Source organism: Dendrobates tinctorius, unplaced genomic scaffold, assembly GCF_039654945.1.
Source record: "Dendrobates tinctorius isolate UK_male_01 unplaced genomic scaffold, ASM3965494v1 ptg000377l, whole genome shotgun sequence".
NCBI classification, from domain to species: Eukaryota; Metazoa; Chordata; class Amphibia; order Anura; family Dendrobatidae; genus Dendrobates; species Dendrobates tinctorius.
The window spans coordinates 7,487,857-7,512,540 of NW_027362043.1; the positions used below are offsets into that span (position 1 = coordinate 7,487,857).

Sequence of the window (24,684 nt, forward strand, 5' to 3'; positions counted from 1 at the left end):
CCTCTCACATGGCCAGCTAGGACATGCCCCCCATAGATTCCTTTATTATGCGCATTTATATCTGCACAATTACCGTACTAAAAATTTTTGGGGGTACTTTCAATTACATGTGGCTGACAGAAACGCTTTAATATTTTTATAATCCAGAATGCCTTTTTTACTACCATGATGTTAATTAAGATAATCCTTTAATTGTCCCACCATGGGGAAATTCAGAATCTTATGCCTTGGACACCCCACATGCTTTTACTAGGGTCATATATTCTTTTTTGTTTTCTTTGCTTTACAATTGTATTGCCATTTAATAAATATTTTTTTATATTTTTTTACAATTTGTGTATGAACGCCAAGTTTTTTTTTTGTATATGATTCAGGAGTACACATTTACCTTATTCCTTTATTTTTCATGGGGGAATACAGATACCCATGTCATTTCTGTGAGTTTGATCACATTAGAGACCTTTTAATAGAGTGCACAGAATCCCCAAACCCAAAAGTGTCCCCGCCTATGAACCCAGGGATGTAATTGCCCAACTTCACTTTTACCACTTCAAAGAAGCCAACAGGAAAGCAGCAGCAGGAAGACCAAAGCTCCCGGAGAGGTTCAAGAGCATCCTGGTGTTCACCGACCTCTCCGCCGTCACCCTGAACAGGGAGTTCTCCACAGCCACCAAGATCCTAAGGGACAATGGAATCGCATACAAGTGGGGCTACCCGGTGATCGTCACCAAGTATGGAACCACACAGGTCCTGACTTCCCCCCGAGAGGCCATGACTCTGCTGCAGAAGTGGTCGCTGGCATCGGTGGATGAAGAAACCAGCTCCCTGCTAAAGAAGAAGCCACCCACCCTGAGGAAGGAGTGGACATGAACAAGAGAACAGATTGCAAGACTTTCTTTTCACAATGGTCTGCGGAGGCACGAGAGGAGAGTATTCATTCCCCTCAATACCCCCCACTATATACTGGATAGAGGGATAGAGGAGCATATCCAGGAGGTTCACTTAGAACTGAACTCTATTTTTTTAAACTGTAGAACAAAGTAAACATTGCACTCATAGAGATTAGTTGTTGGTTCTCAAGTAGGGTATCCAGCCCATCGTAACATGAATAGAGAATAACTTGGCACTCAAAAAGTTAAGCAAAAGGGAGTTGCATTTATTATCATCCAGCAGACACGCTGTTAGATAACCCCTTCATGACCGGAGCTTTTTTCAATTTTTCGTTTTTCGCTCCCCTTCTTTCCAGAGCCATAACTTTATTTTTCCATCAATATGCCATGTGAGGGCTTATTTTTTCGGGACGAGTTGTACTTTTGAACGACATCATAGGTTTTAGCATGTCGAGTACTCGAAAACATAATATATAACCCTGAGGAGATCGCTAATGCCCACTCATACTACTACTACTCATTTCTCTACATCCTACAGGAAAACATAATATATAACCCTGAGGAGATCGCCAATACCTTCTCATACTACCACTCAGCCCTCTACAACCTACAGGAAAACATAATATGTAACCCTGAGGAGATCGCCAATACCTTCTCATACTACTACTTGTCCCTCCACAACCTACAGGAAAACATAATATATAACCCTGAGGAGATCGCCAATACCTTCTCATACTACTACTTGTCCCTCTACAACCTACAGGAAAACATAATATATAACCCTGAGGAGATCGCCAATACCTTCTCATACTACCACTCAGCCCTCTACAACCTACAGGAAAACATAATATGTAACCCTGAGGAGATCGCCAATACCTTCTCATAGTACTACTTGTCCCTCCACAACCTACAGGAAAACATAATATATAACCCTGAGGAGATCGCCAATGCCTTCTCATACTACTACTTGTCCCTCTACAACCTACAGGAAAACATAATATGTAACCCTGAGGAGATCGCCAATACCTTCTCATACTACTACTTGTCCCCCTACAACCTACAGGAAAACATAATATATAACCCTGAGGAGATCGCCAATACCTTCTCATACTACCACTCAGCCCTCTACAACCTACAGGAAAACATAATATGTAACCCTGAGGAGATCGCCAATACCTCCTCATACTACTACTCGTCCCCCTACAACCTACAGGAAAACATAATATATAACCCTGAGGAGATCGCCAATGCCTTCTCATACTACTACTTGTCCCTCTACAACCTACAGGAAAACATAATATATAACCCTGAGGAGATCGCCAATACCTTCTCATACTACTACTCGTCCCCCTACAACCTACAGGAAAACATAATATATATCCCTGAGGAGATCGCTAATGCCCACTCATACTACTACTCATTTCTCTACATCCTACAGGAAAACATAATATATAACCCTGAGGAGATCGCCAATACCTTCTCATACTACCACTCGTCCCTCTACAACCTACAGGAAAACATAGTATGTAACCCTGAGGAGATCGCCAATACCTTCTCATAGTACTACTTGTCCCTCTACAACCTACAGGAAAACATAATATATAACCCTGAGGAGATCGCCAATACCTTCTCATACTACCACTCGTCCCTCTACAACCTACAGGAAAACATAATATATAACCCTGAGGAGATCGCCAATACCTTCTCATACTACCACTCAGCCCTCTACAACCTACAGGAAAACATAATATATAACCCTGAGGAGATCGCCAATACCTTCTCATACTACCACTCGTCCCTCTACAACCTACAGGAAAACATAGTATGTAACCCTGAGGAGATCGCCAATACCTTCTCATAGTACTACTTGTCCCTCTACAACCTACAGGAAAACATAATATATAACCCTGAGGAGATCGCTAATACCTTCTCATACTACCACTCGTCCCTCTACAACCTACAGGAAAACATAATATATAACCCTGAGGAGATCGCCAATACCTTCTCATACTACTACTCGTCCCCCTACAACCTACAGGAAAACATAATATATAACCCTGAGGAGATCGCCAATACCTCCTCATACTACTACTCGTCCCTCTACAACCTACAGGAAAACATAATATATAACCCTGAGGAGATCGCCAATGCCTTCTCATACTACTACTCGTCCCCCTACAACCTACAGGAAAACCTAATATATAACCCTGAGGAGATCGCCAATACCTCCTCAAACTACTACTCGTCCCTCTACAACCTACAGGAAAACATAATATATAACCCTGAGGAGATCGCCAATGCCTTCTCATACTACTACTCGTCCCCCTACAATCTACAGGAAAACCTAATATATATCCCTGAGGAGATCGCTAATGCCTTCTCATACTACTATTCGTCCCCCTACAACCTACAGGAAAACATAATATATATCCCTGAGGAGATCGCTAATGCCCACTCATACTACTACTCATTTCTCTACATCCTACAGGAAAACATAATATATAACCCTGAGGAGATCGCCAATACCTTCTCATACTACTACTCGTCCCTCTACAACCTACAGGAAAACATAATATATATCCCTGAGGAGATCGCTAATGCCCACTCATACTACTACTCATTTCTCTACATCCTACAGGAAAACATAATATATAACCCTGAGGAGATCGCCAATACCTTCTCATACTACCACTCGTCCCTCTACAACCTACAGGAAAACATAGTATGTAACCCTGAGGAGATCGCCAATACCTTCTCATAGTACTACTTGTCCCTCTACAACCTACAGGAAAACATAATATATAACCCTGAGGAGATCGCCAATACCTTCTCATACTACCACTCGTCCCTCTACAACCTATAGGAAAATACCGCAATACCACAACCCCCCCCCCCCAACTGATAAATCAATTCCCTTAATACAACTCCCTAAAATACCAGAGGAAACATTAGGTACAGTATATTAAATCAACCAATGTTCCAAAGACAATACTGATAGGGAATTTAGATTGTGAGCCCCATTGGGGACAGTGCCAATAATGTCTGCAAAGCGCTGTGTAATTAATGGGGTTATATAAATGAGTAAAAAATAAAAATATCCCAGCAGAAATACAGCAGATAATTAGAGAAATGACAACACGTCCCCGGCTCTGATGGACTAACGAGCAAATACAAGACATACAGTGTCTTGCGAAAGTATTCGGCCCCCTGGAACTTCTCAACCTTTTGCCACATATCATGCTTCAAACATAAAGATATCAAATGTAAATTTTTGGGGAAGAATCAACAAGGGGGACACAATTGTGAAGTTGAACAAAATTTATTGGTTATTTTAAATTTTTGTGGAAATTCAAAAACTGTGGGCGTGCAATATTATTCGGCCCCTTTAACTTAATACTTTGTTGCGCCACCTTTTGTTGCGATTACAGCTGCAAGTCGCTTGGGGTATGTCTCTATCAGTTTTGTACATCGAGAGACTGAAATTCTTGCCCATTCTTCCTTGGCAAACAGCTCGAGCTCAGTGAGGTTTGATGGAGATCGTTTGTGAACAGCAGTTTTCAGCTCTTTCCACAGATTCTCGATTGGATTCAGGTCTGCACTTTGACTTGGCCATTCTAACACCTGGATACGTTTATTTGTGAACCATTCCATTGTAGATTTTGCTTTATGTTTGGGATCATTGTCTTGTTGGAAGACAAATCTCCATCCCAGTCTCAGGTCTGTTGCAGACTCCAACAGGTTTTCTTCAAGAATGGTCCTGTATGTGGCTCCATCCATCTTTCCATAAATTTTAACCAACTTCCCTGTCCCTGCTGAAGAAAAGCAGGCCCAAACCATGAAGCTGCCACCACCATGTTTGACAGTGGGGATGGTGTGTTCAGGGTGATGAGCTGTGTTGCCTTTACGCCAAACATATCGTTTGGCATTGTTGCCAAAAAGTTACATTTTGGTTTCATCTGACCAGAGCACCTTCTTCCATATGTTTGTTATGTCTTGTTGCAAACTTTAAACTACACTGTTTATGGATATCTTTGAGAAGTGGCTTTCTTCTTGCCACTCTTCCATAAAGGCCATATTTGTGCAATGTACGACTGATTGTTGTCCTATGGACAGACTGTCCCACCTCAGCTGTAGATCTCTGCAGTTCATCCAGAGTGATCATGGGCCTCTTGGCTGCATCTCTTGATCAGTCTTCTCCTTCTTTGAGATGAAAGTTTAGAGGGACGGCCGGGTCCATTTCAGTATGATCACCTGCACAGTGCTCCTTGGGATGTTTAAAGTTTTGGAAATCATTTTGTATCCAAATCTGGCTTTAAACTTCTCCACAACAGTATCACGGACCTGCCTGTTTTGTTCCTTGGTCTTCATGTTGCTCTCTGCATCAAACCGGACCCTGAGACTATCACAGAGCAGGTGCAGTTATACGGAGACTTGATTACACACAGGTGGATTATATTTATCATCATTAGCCATTTAGGACAACATTGGATCATTCAGAGATCCACAATGAACCTTCTGGAGTGAGTTTGCTGCACTGAAAGTAAAGGGGCCGAATAATATTCCAATTTTCAGTTTTTGAATTTCCACAAAAATTTAAAATAAACAATAAATTTCGTTCAACTTCACAATTGTGCCCCACTTGTTGATTCTTCACCAAAAATTTACATTTTGTATCTATGTTTGAAGCATGATATGTGGGAAAAGGTTGAAAAGTTCCAGGGGGCCGAATACTTTCGCAAGGCACTGTACATCCAAATAAAAGGAGGACTGGACTGCTCCTCAGTGGTGAGATATTATAGTGCAGACATATTATACATCCCAATAAAAAGAGGACTGGGCTGCCCCTCATTGGTGAGATGCTACTGAGCAGACATATTACCCATCCCAATAAAAGGAGGACTAGGCTGCCCCTCAGTGGTGTTGGATTTTATAAAGCAGACATATTATACATCCCAATAAAAGGAGGACTAGGCTGCCCCTCAGTGGTGAGATATTATAGAGCAGACATATTATACACCCCAATAAAAGGAGGAGGACTGGGCTGCCCTTTAGTAGTGAGATAATATAGAGCAGCCATATTATGCGTCCCAATAAAAGGAGGATTGGGTTGCCCCCAGTGGTGAGATATTATAGAGCAGACATATTATACACCCCAATAAAAGGAGGAGGACTGGGCTGCCCCTCAGTGGTGAAATATTATTGAGCAGCCATATTCGAACAGCTAAGTTTGATGTGGAATGACAAAGATGACAGACATTGAATAGGAATCGAAAAACATCTTATAAAGTCCACCAATTTTGCATAGTTTTTTTATTCACAAATCATTACCGGGCCTAACTCAGGTGGCGATAGGAAATTGTGTCTGCCACCAACGGTGGAAGCAGCGCTGGGAGTGTGGAGCATACTAATCAATAAACTGCACACAATTAAATTGGCGCTCTAAAGCCTCCATAAGCCGATTTTTTTCAGCACAGTTTTTTTCTGCTGAAAATGTTCCTCTTGACTTATATTCGAGGTGTCCATAGGACGGCGAGGGAGGAGGATTGGCAGCTGCGGAGCAGAGGGTCATAGGAGGCTGGAGACAGCTGCTATGGCTATAGCCTATGCCCGCTGCTAAAGAGAAATGAATGTTCACTGCACTGGCAATCCATATTCATTTCTCTATAATACCAGCTACTGCAGCTTCAAGGAGGTCACGTATGCTGCTACATAAGAGAAATGAATATTCACCTCTCCACTCCGATGGGCATGGAGAGAGGTCAATATTCATTTACTTAACCCCTTCCCGACCAGTGACACAGCATATGCGTCATGAAAGTCGGTGCCAATCTGACCAATGACGCATATGCTGTGTCATGACTTCAAAGCCCCCCCTGCGGGTCGGGTGACCGGGGTCAATGAAAGGTCACTCTACCCGCAGGTAAAGGGGGCTTTGTACTTCACCCCAGGGGGGTGTCTTCGGTCCCACATGGCTATGATCGCTCTGATTGGCTGTTAAAAGTGAAACAGCCAATCAGAGCGATAGTAATATTTCATCAATGAAATCTGATGAAATATTACAATCCAGCCATGGCCGATGCTGCAGTAGCATCGGACATGGCTGGAGACACCGATCCAACCCCCCCTCCACACCGGCTAACTGGGGCGATAACTGCCACCGAATGACAGCGGTCATGATCTGCTCCCCCACCTTCCCTCCGCTGCCCCCCAGCTTCCGATTCCCCCCCCCCGGTACCTAGTATGTCCCCCTGGCCGTCCCGGTGTCCCGCCATCCCGGATCATAGGCGCCGCCATCTTGGAAAATGCACTGCGCATGCGCCCGCCGGAATCTGCAACGCTGCAGATTCATTAATTCATTTTGATCACTGTGATAAACATTCACAGTGATCAAAATAAAAAAAAAAAAGTAAATCACCGCCCCCTTTATCACCCCCATAGGTAGGCGCAAATAATAAAATTTATTTTTATTTTTCGATTAGGGTTAGGGGTGGAATTAGGGTTAGGGGTGGAATTAGGGTTTGCGTTGGATTTAGGGTTAAGATTAGGGTTGGGGTGGGTTGTGTTTAGGGTTAGAGTTGGTATTAGGGTTAGGGGTGGGTTGGGGTTAGGGTTGTGGTTAGGGTTATGATTAGGGTTAGGGATGTGTTGGGTTAAGGGTTGGAGTTAGAATCGAGGAGTTTCCACTGTTTAGGCACATCACGGGGTCTTCAAACGCGACATGGCGCCACCATTTATTCCAGCCAGTTTTGCGTTCAAAAAGTCAAACTGTGCTCCCTCCATTCCGAGCCCCGACCTGTGCCCAAACAGTAGTTTCTCCCACATATGGGGTATCGGTGTACTCAGGAAAAATTGTACAACAACTTTGGGGGTCTAATTTCTCCTGTTACCCTTGGGAAAATAAAAAATTGTGGGCTAAAAATTAATTTTGTGGGAAAAAATATAATTTTTTATTGTCTCGGCCCTGCGTTATAAACTTCTGTGAAGCACTTGGGGGTTCAAAGTGCTCACCACACATCTAGATAAGTTCCTTGGGGGTCTAGTTTCCAAAATGGGGTCACTTGTGTGGGGGGGTTTCTACTGTTTAGGCACATCAGGGGCTCTGCAAACGTAACATGACAACCGCAGACCATTCCATCAAGTCGGCATTTCAAAATGTCACTACTTCCCTTCCGAACCCCGACGTGTGCCCAAACAGTGGTTCCCCCCCACATATGGGGTACCAGCGTACTCAGGACAAACTGGACAACAACTTTTGGGGTCCAATTTCTCCTGTTACCTTTGTGAAAATAAAAAATAGCGGGCTACAAAATCTTTTTTTTTTTAGGAAAAAAAATTGTTTTTTATTTTCACGGCTCTGCGTTATACACTTCTGTGAAGCACCTGGGCGTTCAAAGTGCTCCCAATGCATCTAGATAAGTTCCTTATGGGGTCTAGTTTCCAAAATGGGGTCATTTGTGGGGGAGCTTCAAAGTTTAGGCACACAGGGGCTCTCCAAACACAACATGGTGTCCGCTAACGATTGGAGCTAATTTTCCATTCAAAAAGTCAAATGGCGCACCTTCCCTTCTGAGCCCTGTCATGCGCCCAAGCAGTGGTTCCCCGCCACATATGGGGTACCAGCGTACTCAGGACAAACTGGACAACAACTTTTGGGGTCCAATTTATGCTGTTACCCTTGGGAAAATAAAAAATAGCGGGCTAAAAATCATTTTTGAGGAAAAAAAAAATATTTTTTATTTTCACGGCTCTGCGTTTCTAAACTTCTGTGAAGCACTTGGGGGTTTAAAGTGCTCACTACACATCTAGATAAGCTCCTTGGGGGGGTCTAGTTTCCAAAATGGGGTCACTTGTGGGGGGTTTCTACTGTTTAAGCACATCAGGGGCTCTGCAAACGCAATATGACGCCCGCAGAACATTCCTTCAAAGTCTGCATTCCAAAATGGCGCTCCTTCCCTTCTGAGCTCTCCCATGCGCCCAAACATTGGTTCCCCCCACATATGGGGTATCGGTGTACTCAGGGCAAATTGCACAACAACTTTGGTGGTCCAATTTCTCCTGTTAGCCTTGTGAAAATAAAAAATAGCGGGCTAAAAAATAATTTTTGAGAAAAATTTTTTTTTATTTTCACTGCTCTGCGTTATAAACTTCTGTGAAGCACTTGGGGGTTCAAAGTGCTCACCACACATCTAAATAAGTTCCTTGGGGGGGGGGTCTAGTTTCCAAAATGTGGTCACTTGTGGGGGAGCTCCAATGTTTAGGCACACAGGGGCTCTCCAAACGCGACATGGTGTCCACTAACGATTCGAGCCAATTTTTCAAAAAGTCAAATGGCGCTCCTTCCCTTCCGGGCCCTGCCGTGCGCCCAAACAGTGGTTCATGACCACATATGAGGTATCGGTGTACTCAGGAGAAATTGCCCAACAAATTTGAGGATCCATTTTATCCTGTTGCCCATGTGAAAATGAAAAAATTGATGCTAAAAGAACATTTTGTTGGAAAAATTAAAATGTCCATTTTTTCCTTCCACATTGCTTTAGTTCCTGTGAAGCACCTGAAGGGTTAATAATCTTCTTGAATGTAGTTTTGAGTAGCTTGAGGGGTGCAGTTTTTAGAATGGTGTCACTTTTGGGTATTTTCTGCCATATAGACCCCTCAAAGTGACTTCAAATGTGAGGTGGTCCCTAAAAAAAATGAGAAATCACTGGTCAACTTTTAACCCTTGTAACTTCCTAAAAAAAAAAATTTTGTTTCCAAAAATGTTCTGAGGTAAAGTAGACATGTGGGGAATGTTATTTAGTAACTATTTTGTGTCACATAACTCTCTGGTTTAACAGAATAAACAATAAAAACTCAAAATTGCGAAATTTTCCAAATTTTTGCCAAATTTCCGATTTTTTTCACAAACGCAAAAGTTATCGACCTAAATTTACCACTAACATGAAGCCCAATATGTCACGAAAACACAGTCTCAGAATCGCTAGGATGCGGTTGAAGCGTTCCTGAGTTATTACCTCATAAAGGGACACTGGTCAGAATTGCCAAAAATGGCCTGGTCATTAAGATCAAAATAGGCTTGGTCATGAAGGGGTTAATACACAAAAGCAACATAAGCCAGCTCACCAGATATCCACCGCAGACCTCGGAACTCCGTCTGGACTGACGTGAAACCAAATAGAAGAGCAATTAGTTCCAGCTGCGTATAAAATTCTTCTTTATTTTATCACTTAAAATATGACATCTTCATAGTATGTGCCACAACGACGGACACGGCAACGCGTTTCGATCTGTAAGATCTTTGTCAAAGCCAACAAAGATCTTACAGATCGAAACGCGTTGCCGTGTCCGTGGTTGTGGCACATACTATGAAGATGTCATATTTTAAGTGATAAAATAAAGAAGAATTTTATACGCAGCTGGAACTAATTGCTCTTCTATGAAGGGGTTAATACTCACTGCCCTCCACGCACATAGTTCTGGCGTGGGGAGCGGTGAGGATACGGGATGAGGAGCGATGCAGACATGGGGACGGGATGAGGAGCCATGCAGACATGGGGACGGGATGAGGAGCGATGCAGACAAGGATAAGGGATGAGGAGCCATGCAGACAAGGATAAGGGATGAGGAGCCATGCAGACAAGGATAAGGGATGAGGAGCCATGCAGACAAGGGTAGGGATAAGGAGCCAAGTTTTTTATGGTAAAACCAGGTGCCTCGGCTTATGCTCGGGTTGGCTATGTACAAACATGTACAAGAGTATATTTAGTAACTGCTATAATAATAATCTTTATTTTTGTACAGTGCTAACATATTCCGCAGCGCTTTACAGTTTGCACACATTATCATCGCTGTCCCCGATGGGGCTCACAGTCTAAATTCCCTATCAGTATGTCTTTGGAATATGGGAGGAAACCAGAGTCCAGAGGAAACCCACGCAAACATGGGGAGAACATACAAACCCCTTGCAGATGATGTTCTTGGTGGGATTTGAACCCAAGACTCCAAGGCTGCAGTGTTAACCACTGAGTCATTGTGCTGCCCTCATAATACTGCTCCTATGTACAAGAATAGAACTACTGTAATACTGCCCCTATGTACAAGAACAGAACTACTAGAATACTGCCCCTATATACAAGAACAGAACTACTAGCATACTGCCTCCTATATACAAGAATAGAACTACTAGAATACTGCCTCCTATATACAAGAATAGAACTACTAGAATACTGCCCCTAAATACAAGAATAGAACTACTAGAATGCTGCCCCTATATACAAGAATATAACTACTATAATACTGCCCCTGTATACAAGAACAGAACTACTAGAATACTGCCCCTATATACAAGAATATAACTACTAGAATACTGCCCCTGTACACAAGAATATAACTACTAGAATACTGCCCCTATATACAAGAATATAACTACTATAATACTGCCCCTATATACAAGAATATAACTACTATAATACTGCCCCTATACACAAGAATAGAACTATTAGAATACTGCCTCCTATATACAAGAATAGAACTACTAGAATACTGCCTCCTATATACAAGAATAGAACTACTAGAATGCTGCCCCTATATACAAGAACAGAACTACTAGAATACTGCCCCTATATACAAGAATATAACTAATAAAATACTGCCCCTATATACAAGAATATAACTACTATAATACTGCCCCTATACACAAGAACAGAACTAGAATACTGCCTCCTATATACAAAAATAGAACTACTAGAATGCTGCCCCTATATACAAGAACTACTAGTATGCTACCCCTATATACAAGAACAGAACTACTACTACTAGAATACTGCCCCTATATACAAGAATATAACTACTATAATTCTGCCCCTATGTACAAGAATATAACTACTATAATACTGCCTCCTATATACAAGAATATAACTACTATAATACTGCCCCTGTACACAAGAACAGAACTACTAGAATATTGCCTCCTATATACAAGAATATAACTACTATAATACTGCCCCTATACACAAGAACAGAACTACTAGAATGCTGCCTCCTATATTCAAGAATATAACTACTATAATACTGCCACTATACACAAGAACAGAACTACTAGAATACTGCCCCTATATACAAGAATAGAACTACTAGAATACTGCCTCCTATATACAAGAATAGAACTACTAGAATGCTGCCCCTATATACAAGAATAGAACTACTAGAATACTGCCTCCTATATACAAGAATAGAACTACTAGAATGCTGCCCCTATATACAAGAACAGAACTACTAGAATAATGCCCCTATACACAAGAACAGAACTACTAGAATACTGCCTCCTATATACAAGAATAGAACTACTATAATACTGCCCCTAAATACAAGAATATAACTACTATAATACTGCCCCTATGTACAAGAATGTAATTATAATAATACTGCCCCTATGTACAAGAATGTAATTACTATAATACTGCACCCTCTGTGCAAGAATATAAGTACTATAATACTGCTCCTATATACAAGTATATAACTACTATAATACTGTTCCTACATGCTGTAGTAATACTATAGTACTGATCCTATGTGTGGATCTGTGTAATGTGTTGTTGGCCATCCTGTAGCTGTAGTCTGATCGATTGTGTGTTCCTTGCTGCAGACATCTTGCTCCACTTTTCCACAACCCTAAGTTGGATAAGGAGCTGCGTTCAATGATCAGAGAGAAGTTTCCGGAGTTCTGTAACCTGCCGTCTCCGGCCTCAGAAAGTAAGGGCTGCGCGTGAGTATGTGTCGTCTCGCTCTGTCTGCCCTCCTTGCTCTTTGTTGCTCCTAGTGGTGACGACATGACTGCTATCGTGTAGTACCTGCGCACTGTTCTGGTGCAGGGGGCGACGGTGGGCGCAGTGACTCATTTACTATAGCACCATTTCTGCGCTTCCAGTGAAGACAGAGGAGCCAGCGTCTCTTGAGATGGATAGTGGTCTTGCAGACAAGGATGAGAGCTGCTATGATAGCGCGGAGGCTGCCTTCAGTGACGACGACGAGGAGGTGAACAGCAAGAGTGCAGACAACGGTAATGACGCTGTGCCTGCTCCTGTCTTTGTGGTGTACCCAGGGTCATTGCCACCCCTGGTATTGTTCTATACTGATTTAATAGCGGGGTTCCTATTATGTAGATGGTATCGGGGTCTCGCCCCCTACAGGGAAAAAGAGGGAGTTCCGCTTCCACCCTATCAAGGAGCCGATCGTCGAGGAGCCGGTGGACATCACCCCGTACCTGGAGCAGCTGGAGGAGCCGCTCCGGGAGAAGGTGGTCGCCCTACAGAAAGAGAGGTATGAGAGTTTTTGATTGAGAGGCTTTATATCCCCTGATATTGCTTATGGTCAGGATTTCATCCTGTCTTATGGCCTTCTATGCACTTGTGTTGCAGTGATATGGAGTCACAGTGCGAGCTGATGCAGGACATCGTGGAGCAGATACTGGAGGTAAGTGACATCACAGATGTGCAGCCGCGAGGTACGTGGTGATATCATCATTGGTAACATTTTGTCCCCTCTCCTGAACAGGATGACTTTGACTCAGAGCAGCTGTCTGTGCTGGCGTCTTGCCTCCAGGAGCTATTCAAGGCACATTTCCGTGGTGAGGTCCTACCGGAGGAAATCACAGAAGAGTAAGTAACACCGCCTATGCCGACGCTGGCACTGGCCGCGCTTCCGGTCTGTCACTGACTGTCTTCTGTTTATTCTCAGGTCTCTGGAGGAGTCAGTAGGGAAGCCACTGTATCTGATATTCAGGTAAGTTCTTTCTCCCGCCTCTCAAATGCACCCCACCGGCCTCGTCGCCCCGTCCCTCTCCGGCCTCGTCGCCCCGTCCCTCTCCGGCCTCGTCGCCCCGTCCCTCTCCGGCCTCGTCGCCCCGTCCCTCTCCGGCCTCGTCGCCCCGTCCCTCTCCGGCCTCGTCGCCCCGTCCCTCTCCGGCCTCGTCGCCCCGTCCCTCTCCGGCCTCGTCGCCCCGTCCCTCTCCGGCCTCGTCGCCCCGTCCCTCTCCGGCCTCGTCGCCCCGTCCCTCTCCGGCCTCGTCGCCCCGTCCCTCTCCGGCCTCGTCGCCCCGTCCCTCTCCGGCCTCGTCGCCCCGTCCCTCTCCGGCCTCGTCGCCCCGTCCCTCTCCGGCCTCGTCGCCCCGTCCCTCTCCGGCCTCGTCGCCCCGTCCCTCTCCGGCCTCGTCGCCCCGTCCCTCTCCGGCCTCGTCGCCCCGTCCCTCTCCGGCCTCGTCGCCCCGTCCCTCTCCGGCCTCGTCGCCCCGTCCCTCTCCGGCCTCGTCGCCCCGTCCCTCTCCGGCCTCGTCGCCCCGTCCCTCTCCGGCCTCGTCGCCCCGTCCCTCTCCGGCCTCGTCGCCCCGTCCCTCTCCGGCCTCGTCGCCCCGTCCCTCTCCGGCCTCGTCGCCCCGTCCCTCTCCGGCCTCGTCGCCCCGTCCCTCTCCGGCCTCGTCGCCCCGTCCCTCTCCGGCCTCGTCGCCCCGTCCCTCTCCGGCCTCGTCGCCCCGTCCCTCTCCGGCCTCGTCGCCCCGTCCCTCTCCGGCCTCGTCGCCCCGTCCCTCTGTCCCTCTCCGGCCCCGTCCCTCCGTCCCTCTCCGGCCCCGTCTCCCCGTCCCTCACGTCAAATGTCGCATCTTCTCATTTCAGAAACCTGATCCAGATGCAGGAGGACAGCAATGGGTTCTCTCTGCTCCTCGATCTCCTGTCCGAACTTTACCAGAAGCAGCCCAAGATTGGCTACCACCTGCTATACTACCTGAAGGCCAGGTGAGGGCGCTGAGTTACACCCTTTGGGCTACCTGCCCCCGAGTGAGGGCCCTGCGTTACTCCCGCAATGGTACCTGTCCTACCCATGCCCAGCTTACTTCCTTCCCCTCATTACCGCTCGTCATGTCATGTCATCTCATTACCACTAATTAACCTCTCCACTCGCTTTCTCCTTCCTGTCCCTATGTCGCCCCGCTATGACGGGGTGGGGTCCCTCTGCCATTAACCCTTGATCACTTTGACTGCAGTAAAGCGGCAGCGGGGAAGATGAACCTGTACGAGTCGTTTGCTCAAGCCACGCAGCTGGGAGACCTGCACACTTGTCTGATGATGGACATGAAGGCGTGTCAGGAGGATGATGTTAGGCTGCTCTGCTACTTGACCCCCTCCATATACAGCGAGGTGAGGGTTTCCGGCTCCGCCGTCTGGGCGGTGAGCACTCTGTAGAGAGGACTCTGGCGGCTGCTCTCACCTTCTCCTCTTCTTCGCCTTCAGTTCCCGGATGAGACCCTCCGCAGCGGGGAGCTGCTGAACATGATTGTCGCAGTCATTGACTCGGCCCAGGTACAGTAATGTTGGTTGCAGGATCTCTGCTGCTTCCTGGCCCGGTGCTGCCGCCGCTTTGTGAGTAGGACCGGGCTGTGACCAGATCTCTCTGCAGTTGCAGGAGCTGGTGTGCCATGTCATGATGGGGAACTTGGTGATGTTCCGCAAGGACTCTGTGCTCAACATCCTGAGTAAGTAGTGTGCCCTCCCGCTGGGGTGGGTGTGGGGTATAATGGGAGTTGGTTTCAATAAGTAAGTGCCCCTTGTCCCCTTGTTTTGCAGTTCAAAGCTTGGACTGGGAGACTTTCGAGCAGTACTGTACCTGGCAGCTTTTCCTGGCGCACAATGTTCCTCTGGAGACTATAATCCCCATCCTCCAGCACCTGAAGTACAAAGGTCCGTGTCCCAGCATCCTCAGTATCACTACTTGAATGTGCAAAAGTTTGTGACCCCTAAACTTCTGTGATTTACAGAGCACCCCGAGGCGCTGTCCTGCCTGCTGCTGCAGCTGAGGCGCGAGAAGTGAGTGATTATCCGTGACTGATGCAGCGTGTTTAGGAATAGGGGTGTTGTCTTTCTTGGGTGGGCATAGAGAGGAGTGGGGTCAGAGAGCTGGCACCAGGGAATAGAGGGGAGCGGGGGCAGGGAGAGGCAGGCACCAGGGCATGGAGAGGAGCGGGGGCAGGGAGAGGCAGGCACCAGGGCATGGAGAGGAGCGGGAGCAGAGGGAGCTGGCTCCAGGGCATGGAGAGAAGCGGGTGCAGAGGGCCGCCACCAGGGCATGGAGAGGAGCGAGGGCAGAGAAGGGCGGGCACCAGGGCATGGAGAGGAGCGGGGGCAGAGAGCGGGCACCAGGGCATGGAGAGGAGAGGAGCGGGGGCAGAGGGCTGGCAGTAGTGGAGATCACAGGAATGGGAGGACGGATCATTCCCATATTCACTGCCATGTTTTGTCTCCCACCATCTCTGTCGATGATTCAGGCCCACAGAAGAGATGGTAAAGATGGTGCTGAGCCGCCCGTATCACTCTGATGACCAGTTCACCACCAGCATCCTACGCCACTGGTGTTTGAAGCACGACGACCCCCTGGCCGAACATATCAAGTCCCTGCTTATCAAGAACAACAGCCTTCCCCGCAAGCGTCAGAGGTGAATGCCTGCAACCCCATTCAGACTCTTTCCCCCACTAGTACAGACCCCTGAGCAGCATGGCTCACAGTGGAGCAAGACTACTGATCACTGCTCTTTATTGTTTGGGGGTCCGACACCTCAGCTAAGCCTCTCACCCTGCAGGATGAACCTGAGATAGAAGAGCCCACTGCAGCTCCTGTACCTGACTCTACACTGCTCCAGAGACGCACTCCCAAATACAGGAGCAGGCGGGGGTGTAATCTGGGATTACTAAAGATTCTGCCCCATTGTGGAGGGTGTTGCCTGATTTGATGACCTTGCCCTCTTTTTTTTTTTTTTTTTTTCCCTTCAGTTTGCGGAGCTCGAGCAGTAAGCTGGCACAGCTGACGTTGGAGCAGATCCTGGAGCATTTGGATAATCTGCGGCTAAACCTGTCCAACACGAAGCAGAATTGTAAGTTATGGGCTCCTGCACAACGGGCTTTCACCCCTGCAACGCATTGTGTCACGGTTATTGACCCCTTTATCACAGGCTACTTGTAGAGACATGAGGGTCAAGTGGGTGCTCTCATCTTCAGGCCCGTCTCTTTTTAGAAAGACTGCATGGAACAGAGCTCATCCCACTGAACGCCCATACTCAGAAAACACAGGGTGAGGTTAAAAAAGTGTGGCAATATTTTATTGAACCACCAACTGACAACATATAGTACAGTCGCAGCAAGTACACAAGGTGATGCAAATGACAAATCTTATCTTTTCGCTGGCTTGCCGTGGATTAGAGCCTCCGACTTCAAGGCATCCAGGGCTAACCAGTAGCACCCCGCTTTTGGCGAGCACCCACATAAAAACAGTAGCAGCAATGTTAGGAAGCTGGCCGAGCACAGCAAGGTATGTGGCCAAGTGACCAAATTGTTCCAATCTATGTTCTCCAAACAACTTTGTGGGCTCAGTGATGTGCAGTGGAGCAGATCTGTATACCACTTGCTGGAACCATGGTTCCTGGGCTGACGTCCTGTATTCCCATTGGTGACAGGAGTAGCACCCTTTTATATCCCACAGCTCTCATTTCAGGGCATTGTCTCACAGGATTAGGGGAGGTAATCCTTCATTGTTCGATTGGTCAATTAGGCTCAATATTTGTCATACAAGTTGTAGACTGGTACAACATGCGGCTGATGCAATACGTAATCAGCAGGCATTCCACAAATTAACATATGAGGGTTGAAAGACTGGAGTAAAAAGATGCATTTGTAGGCGATGTATTACTGGCAGTAAATTAGCATCTGTTCTTAGGCTGCAGCTCTTCACAAAGGTCATAACCTATGTTATCTCTCTCAAAGGTAGCTTTCCTGGCCTCAGGGTCTCAGCCCCCAGGGTGCCTTCCTGAGAACTCACAGAATGGAACCATTTCACACCTCTGATGTCTTTGAAGGGAGACACCAAATTGCAGCCTGACACTGTCTATTTACTATGGGAAAGAAAGGTTTAGATGAAGAGCGTTTAGAAGAAATAACGTATTCATTGGGAAAGTAGCCATGGTCCAGTCACTAACCAGGAATTAGAATATTAACATGAAGGGCTGGTCTAGAAATCTGATCTTCAGGCTGAGCCTATAAACTGGGCCCTCCACAAAGAAAGTTGTTCACAGATTGAGGGCATCCAAGCTGATGTGATGCATTTCATATCCCCCTCCCCAGGGAACAGAATAACAGACTTCAAAGTTTAGATATTTCTGTTAGTTTCTCCCTTTCATTTTATTATAACTGTTTTGCATATTTGTATGTCACTTTTTATTTCCATATTTTTATATCCTTTTATTGTAAGCACTTTGCCTTTTCCATTAAAGCTTAAAACTGTAACCCCTTTCTGACCTCTGACTGGATAGTACGTTAGCGGTCAATATCCCCTGCTTTGACCCTCACGTGATCGGGGGTCAGCAACGCGTTGCCATGACAACCAGAGGTCTCATAGAGACCTCTATGGTTGTTGCAGGCAGACTGCTATGAGCGCCACCCTGTGGTCGGCGCTCATAGGAATGCTGTATTTCTGCTACATATAGGCGATCTGAGCATCGCCTATATGTAGCAGAGCCAATCAAGTTTGGCATGCTTCTAGCCTCCCATGGCCTAAAGTTTAAAAAAAAAAAAAAAGTTTTTAAAAATTAAAAAAAAAAACAAAACATAAGTTTAAATCACCCCCCTTTCGCCCCAATCAAAATAAAACAATAAAAAAATCAAACTTATACATTTTTGATATCGCCACGTTCAGAATCGCCCCTGATCTATCAATAAAAGAAAAAAGGATTAACCTGATCGCTAAATGGCATAGCGAAAAAGAAAATCAAAACACCAGAATTATGTTTTTTGGTCGCCACAACATTGCATTAAAATTCAATAACGGGCGATCAAGAGAATGTATCTGTATCATTTAAAAATGTCAGCTCGGCCCGCAAAAAATAAGCACTCACCCGACCCGAGATCACGAAAAAGCCAACTTTGGAAAAAAAATTTCACCACTTATATAAAAGAGAAGCTAGACATGTTTGGTGTCTATGAACTCGTAATGACCTGGAGAATCATAATGGCAGGTCAGTTTTAGCATTTATTGAACCTAGCAAAAAAGCCGAGCAAAAACAAGTGTGGGATTGCACTTTTTTTTTTGCAGTTTCACCGCACTTGGAACTTTTTTCCCGTTTTCGAGTACACGACATGGTAAAACCAAAGGTGTCGTTCAAAAGAACAACTCGTCACACAAAAAATAAACCCTCACATGGCCATATTGACTGAAAAATAAAAAAGTTATGGCTCTGGGAAGAAGGGAAACAAAAACGCAAAACCGAAAAAAGCTCCGGTGGTTTAGGGGTTAATAAGTCTGAACCTTGTATGCTCTAAAAGAATCCATTGCCTTAGAGTGTGTGATCCTGGTGATTGGCAGACGGTAGTAGTAGTACTCCTGGACTCATTGCCCATGTGTTCGGTGAGTGGTGGCAGCGTATATGAAGCGGGGTGCGTGGTTTGTGTCAGGGTGTCATTTATGCTCCAATTGCAGCATAGGACAGAGGTTGAATGCTGGACTGAGTGAGCGGAGGTAGATTAACCCAACATCTAAAAACAGTGGTAAGGAATAAACCGCATGTGCCCTGCTCCTATATACAATAGATAATACACAAAATATGCAACAGCCCTGTATGGACCAGCAACCTGCAAGAAAACAACATGTGCTAGAAGTTCATATATATATATACCCACAATAGGAAGAGGGTCTAAACCAGAGAAGTCATGTGACAACCTGGATATACAAAAAATTGTATATTTAAGTACAATAGTCAAGCAAAATTAATTACATTGCAGTAGACCCAAGAATACAATATACCGCACATGCTGACTGCAGTAATTGAGCGCTCCTGGAAGAACCAACACAGCCTCATAGTGTGGCAAGAAGTGCCATGTATACAGAAAATATGTGCACTAAATAGTGCCAATAATACCCATGTAGTACCATGTCAAGAGTGTACGAACATGGTAACAACAACAGTGCTGAACATATAGGACATGACACAACCCGCATGCATCAAGGGTAATATGGTAGACAAAGATGTAAAGAAAAAGCACAGCGGTGCTTATGGAGATGATGCGAGGTAGTCTGTGGGGCTCATGAGGAGTGCACCTCACATGTAAAGGAGCGAGTCACCAAGGTTCCATGCTGGAGGGCTCAGATGAAGGAGACAGAGCACAGGGGCGGAAGGACCCAACGCGTGTTGCCGTTACACGGACGGCTTCATCAGGGTAAGTGTCTTGACATGGACAGTTTCACATGAAACAATAGCTCATGTCCCTTGGAACAGTTCGTCTGGCATGATTAAGAATAATTCACTTCTGCAACAGAGGCAAGATTGACGCTGTTTGTCACTCTACTGACACATCACACAACAGGCTAGCGACACTTGTCTGCTTTGGGTTAGTCACATCCCACATCATACAGTTCTGCCCTCTATCTACAAGCCTTGCTCCCCTAAACCTCCCAACTGTAAATCTGCCGTTTTAGAGCCCATATACGTAAATATCTCACTGTGGACCCTGGTATAATTTAGCTGGGGGTGCTACACAGTGGATACAATAAGTCTACACACCTGGATGCAATCCCAGGTTTTTGTCTTACTATAAATAATCATTTCAGTCTTTTTTTTACCTTTATTGTTGCTAATAATGTGTACAAATCCAGTGAGAAACGTTTTTGTGATATCTTTGTGAGCACTTTCCTGTGTTGTCAGCTGTTTACAGACCTGGCTGCTGCTGTAAAATGTTTTTCATCCTCAAAAATAGTTTAGTTTATTTCTCTGTGGGTTTGTGCAGATTATGGTTGACATTAGCCCTGTCTCCCAAGTGAGTTTGTTTTTTCCCTCCCCTTTTTCCAAGTGCAAAAAAGTGCAATTCCACAATAATTTTTTGTTTATTTGCCATGTTCAATATATGGTAAAACTGACCTGGCAATATAACTCATGAGGTTTTTTCACAGTATTTAATAGCAGACTTGAAGGTGCGATCATCCAGTCACTTGTACTATACATAGCACAGCTTCAGCCCTGGCATTCACAGGAGGATGATGACAGGCACAAGGGTCTAACAAAACCCCGACAGCCATGACAGCCCATCGGTGCACTATTGGGTACAAGATTTGTGATTCGTTTCCTGTCTGCGTGTGTCAGTCACTGGTACATCTGCATTTGACAGTGGCATTTAACTGGTTAACTGCAGATGGATCTCTGATCCACCTGCAGCTCTTCGAGACACTTAATGGCTGATGAAATTAGTCATCAAGTGCGGGAGAGATGCCGGCTCGGCGTGTGAGCCCACATCCAAGGCATGGACACTACCGATGACATAAACATAGCTCGTGAAGGGGTTAAAGAGGGGACAAGTCTTGAGGAGATTCTTCTTTGTAGGATATTTTTGCACTATAAAAATTTTGCGTGTTACAGGGGTGTGTAGACTTTTGTATATAGAGCGGTGTATGTAGATATATCCCGGTATAATTGATGTGGGAGTCCCAGGTCTATTCACTGCTGTGTAACAAGGCATTTTTTGTAGTTTTCAGCCAGACGCCGATTTTGCAAGCTCTGCAGCATGTCCAGGCCAGCTGTGACGAGGTGCACAAGATGAAGTAAGTGCGACGCTCCCCGCTAGTGCGTGCGGTGAGGAGGGAAAGATACTTGGTTTGGCTGCTACGTTGTAGTCATTATAGGTACTGGGTGTATATACTGGGCTAGGTGCAACTGTTGGTGATGAGAACCTGTCTGCCATTAATTAAGGTTCAGTGACCTTTTTGCACTGGCTGAGGAGTACGAAGACTCCACCAAACCCCCCAAGAGCCGGAGGAAAGGTCCCATGACGAGTCCTCGCAGCAGGAAGAACACAGCACAGCCCACAAACACGGAAGAGGAGTCCGTGTCTAGCAGCGCCTCGGTGAGTAAAGGGGCACTGCTGCCTGATAGGGCAGGACTTGGTAAGTGGTGAGTGCAGCCTGGTGGGGAAATGATCAGGGAAGAGGACCGGGGAGGAGAAGCGATGGCAGTCTGGTTGGGGAGATGATCAGGGAGAAGAGGTGATGGCTGACCAGTGGGGTGAGGACTGGGGAGGAAAAGTGATGGCAGCAGTTTGTTGGAGAGGATCGCTGGGGAGAGGATCTGCGATTGCAGCCTGGTTGGGGAGAGGATCGGGGAAGAAAGGTGATGACTGACCAGTGGGGATAGGATCAGGAAGGCGAGGCGATGGCAGCCTGGTTGGGGAGAGGACCAAGGAGGAGGGGTGATGGCCGCATGGTTGAGGAGAGGCTATGGCAGCCTAGTTGGTGAGACAATCAGGGAGGAAAGGTGGTAATGTACCAGGGAGGAGAGCACCGCCTGGGAGGAAAAGTGGCGGTCAACCAATTGGGAGAATACTAGGTAGGAGAGGCAGTGGCTGCCCGGATGGGAGGGGAAAGGCGAGGGCTGCACTGCGGCAAGGGCACTGGGTAGAAGAGGCGACGGCTGCTCGGCAGGGAGGGTGAACGGGCAGAATAGGCAACAGGCAGGAGAGGTGACTGCTGCACAGCTGGGAGATGAGATGTGAGGGCTGCACGATGGGGACGAGAGGGTGACCACTGCCTGATGGGGAGAGATTCAGTGAAGTGGTGACTGCTGCCTGACAGGAAAAGGAATACTGGAGGAGAGAGGCAATGGCCACCTGAATGGGAGAGGAAAGGTAAGGCGACCAGGCAGGAGAGGTGACTGCTGCATGGCAGGGAGGGGGGAATGGACAGGAGAGGTGAAAGGCGCACTGCAGGTAGGGGATGGCTGCCTGATGGACAACGACTGGGGAAAAAAACAACTGTTTGGTGAGAGGGGTCTGGCAAGACAATGGCTGCCTGGTGGGAAGTAGACCAGGGACTTTACTAGTTCTTTTCTATGGGTCTGGGTGGGAAGTCAGAGGCTTGGGGTGAGTGCAGATTTGGGATCAACTCTTCTATTTTCTCATTGTCACATTTAGGAGGAGGAAGACGCGAAACCAAAACCCTCAAAGAGGAAACGGAAGGGTTCAACGGCGGTGGGCTCGGACAGTGACTGACCGGCTCCGGATGTTGTCACGTGTTTGTTCTCCGGACTCTAGTGGGCAGCTGCCATCTTTTCTGTTCGGAGACCAGCAAAGAGGCTGAGACCTGGCCAGGACCCCCGCCCCAAAACCAGCCCGGGCGATGCTTTATACTGCAGCAGATCTCATATTTTCTTACTGAAATGTAAATAAACGACTGGCACAGAACGCCGATGCCAAACCCCGCTTTTATAGAAAATAAATATTTTAAAACATGAGATTCCTGATATCTGGACCTGCTCGTATCCAATGTGCTGCAGCAGCACAGAGGAATTCTGTAACGTGAATAAAGTATGATGTGATCTCACACCTAACACTACAGCGCCAGCTTATCTTCAGTTACTGCTGACAACCAGCCTGTATATCATGTGACAAGTTGACAACCCTGACCCCCTGGTGATGACTTTACAAACTTCGGATTCCTCAGGGTCTCCTAGTTACCCCGCAGTAGCACCATGCAAGTCGATGTTTTTTGATGTGGCTTTTGTAGTGGATCAACTTGTTACCTCATTCACTGTGACATAGTGCATGATTTCCCAGAGTGCATTGCTTACACTGTCTCTCTTTAAGTTACTTAGGATCTCAGCGTCCCTGCCTATAAATGGCCACTGCCTTAGGACGCTGCTCCATGGCTAGCTTATGGTGTCATTGTGGCTCTGTCCTGGGAGGGCTGATGTACTGCAGTGTCCCTTATGGCTCCACTTCCAGTGGGTCCACCTGTCCTCATTCAAATAATAAGTTATTTTGTCCCTTGTGAGTGCCGAGGGAGACTTTATTTTGATTTATTAATTTCAGGCCCAATAGATTATTCAGAGATCTCCCTTCATCCCTGAATTGTGGCCCCACTCTTGGGATAAGTACACAAATTCCCAAAAGAACAGGACTTTGCCATATGGTGTGCGAATTAATTCAGGTGAGGAGAAACAGCTGGGACTCCCTGCTGTTGTTTTTGCAAGACGGCCAACATCAGCTATCAATGGAAAGCGTAGACACTTGGGCACAAACAGCTAGAGTTGAATTATGCACCTCAGGGTTAAGTCCAATATACCACCAGAATCCTGGGAGCCATCTGCACACACCCCTGTATCTCATCTTTCTCTAGCTGTCCAGGATACCGAGCTATCGAGACTGGCTCTCCAGAACCACTTAGCCGACCCAAGGATGGACTCTCCATATCGGTCCAGCCCCAAAAAACCTGTTGAGACGTCAGTCGTCCCGTTTGGACCTCCCACTAGAAAGCTATGACCCATCCTAGATATTTGGAATTATTTCAGCTAGGAGGTCAAAGGAGCAGATTTCAGTCCAACCCCAAGGGACGGTGGCAGCAGGCGAACTAGGGATTAAAAGCTAGCCACACACCTTTAGCCAGTGTCATTGTTCTGCTATGGAAGCTGCGTCACGTCAAGCGTGGAGATGGACCAGAATCTAAGAAAGTACCTGTGGAATCGGATGCTTCTCTGCAGCCCACATTTAATAAGGAATGGTAACGTGACACATACAGCTAACTGCAATCTCATACCTGCACCCTACCTTTATCTAATTCTGGCTGTAATATCTGTATATTCCTATTTGTATTATCTAGTGAGCCTTTCGGCAATTAAAATATCAATTAACTTTGGGCTGGTCTTTTATGTCGAAACCCAATTTTCCACGTCCGTGAGTCTGCCTGGGTTTGGTTTCTGGTTTCTTAACAGACCGGGCTTATATAT

General features: G+C 46.3%; 1 protein-coding gene across 3 annotated transcripts in view; it reads left to right on the forward strand.

Moving 5' to 3' along the window:
• INTS3 (integrator complex subunit 3) overlaps positions 1 to 23,193 on the forward strand; it is a 75,794-nt gene extending 52,601 nt beyond the window's left edge. For 2 of the 3 annotated variants that reach the window (XM_073563086.1, XM_073563085.1), the window contains 17 exons: positions 12,532 to 12,638; positions 12,814 to 12,945; positions 13,049 to 13,205; positions 13,304 to 13,358; positions 13,440 to 13,543; positions 13,623 to 13,667; positions 14,555 to 14,674; positions 14,923 to 15,076; positions 15,170 to 15,238; positions 15,336 to 15,411; positions 15,503 to 15,616; positions 15,694 to 15,742; positions 16,201 to 16,368; positions 16,703 to 16,803; positions 21,437 to 21,509; positions 21,658 to 21,811; positions 22,874 to 23,193. In XM_073563086.1, the coding sequence (XP_073419187.1) occupies positions 12,532 to 12,638; positions 12,814 to 12,945; positions 13,049 to 13,205; positions 13,304 to 13,358; positions 13,440 to 13,543; positions 13,623 to 13,667; positions 14,555 to 14,674; positions 14,923 to 15,076; positions 15,170 to 15,238; positions 15,336 to 15,411; positions 15,503 to 15,616; positions 15,694 to 15,742; positions 16,201 to 16,368; positions 16,703 to 16,803; positions 21,437 to 21,509; positions 21,658 to 21,811; positions 22,874 to 22,951 (1,756 nt within the window). In that variant the 3' untranslated portion in view covers positions 22,952 to 23,193. The remainder of the gene's footprint in view (positions 1 to 12,531; positions 12,639 to 12,813; positions 12,946 to 13,048; positions 13,206 to 13,303; positions 13,359 to 13,439; positions 13,544 to 13,622; positions 13,668 to 14,554; positions 14,675 to 14,922; positions 15,077 to 15,169; positions 15,239 to 15,335; positions 15,412 to 15,502; positions 15,617 to 15,693; positions 15,743 to 16,200; positions 16,369 to 16,702; positions 16,804 to 21,436; positions 21,510 to 21,657; positions 21,812 to 22,873) is intronic. The other variant, XM_073563087.1, reaches the window with a different exon arrangement.
• Positions 23,194 to 24,684: the final 1,491 nt, after the last annotated feature.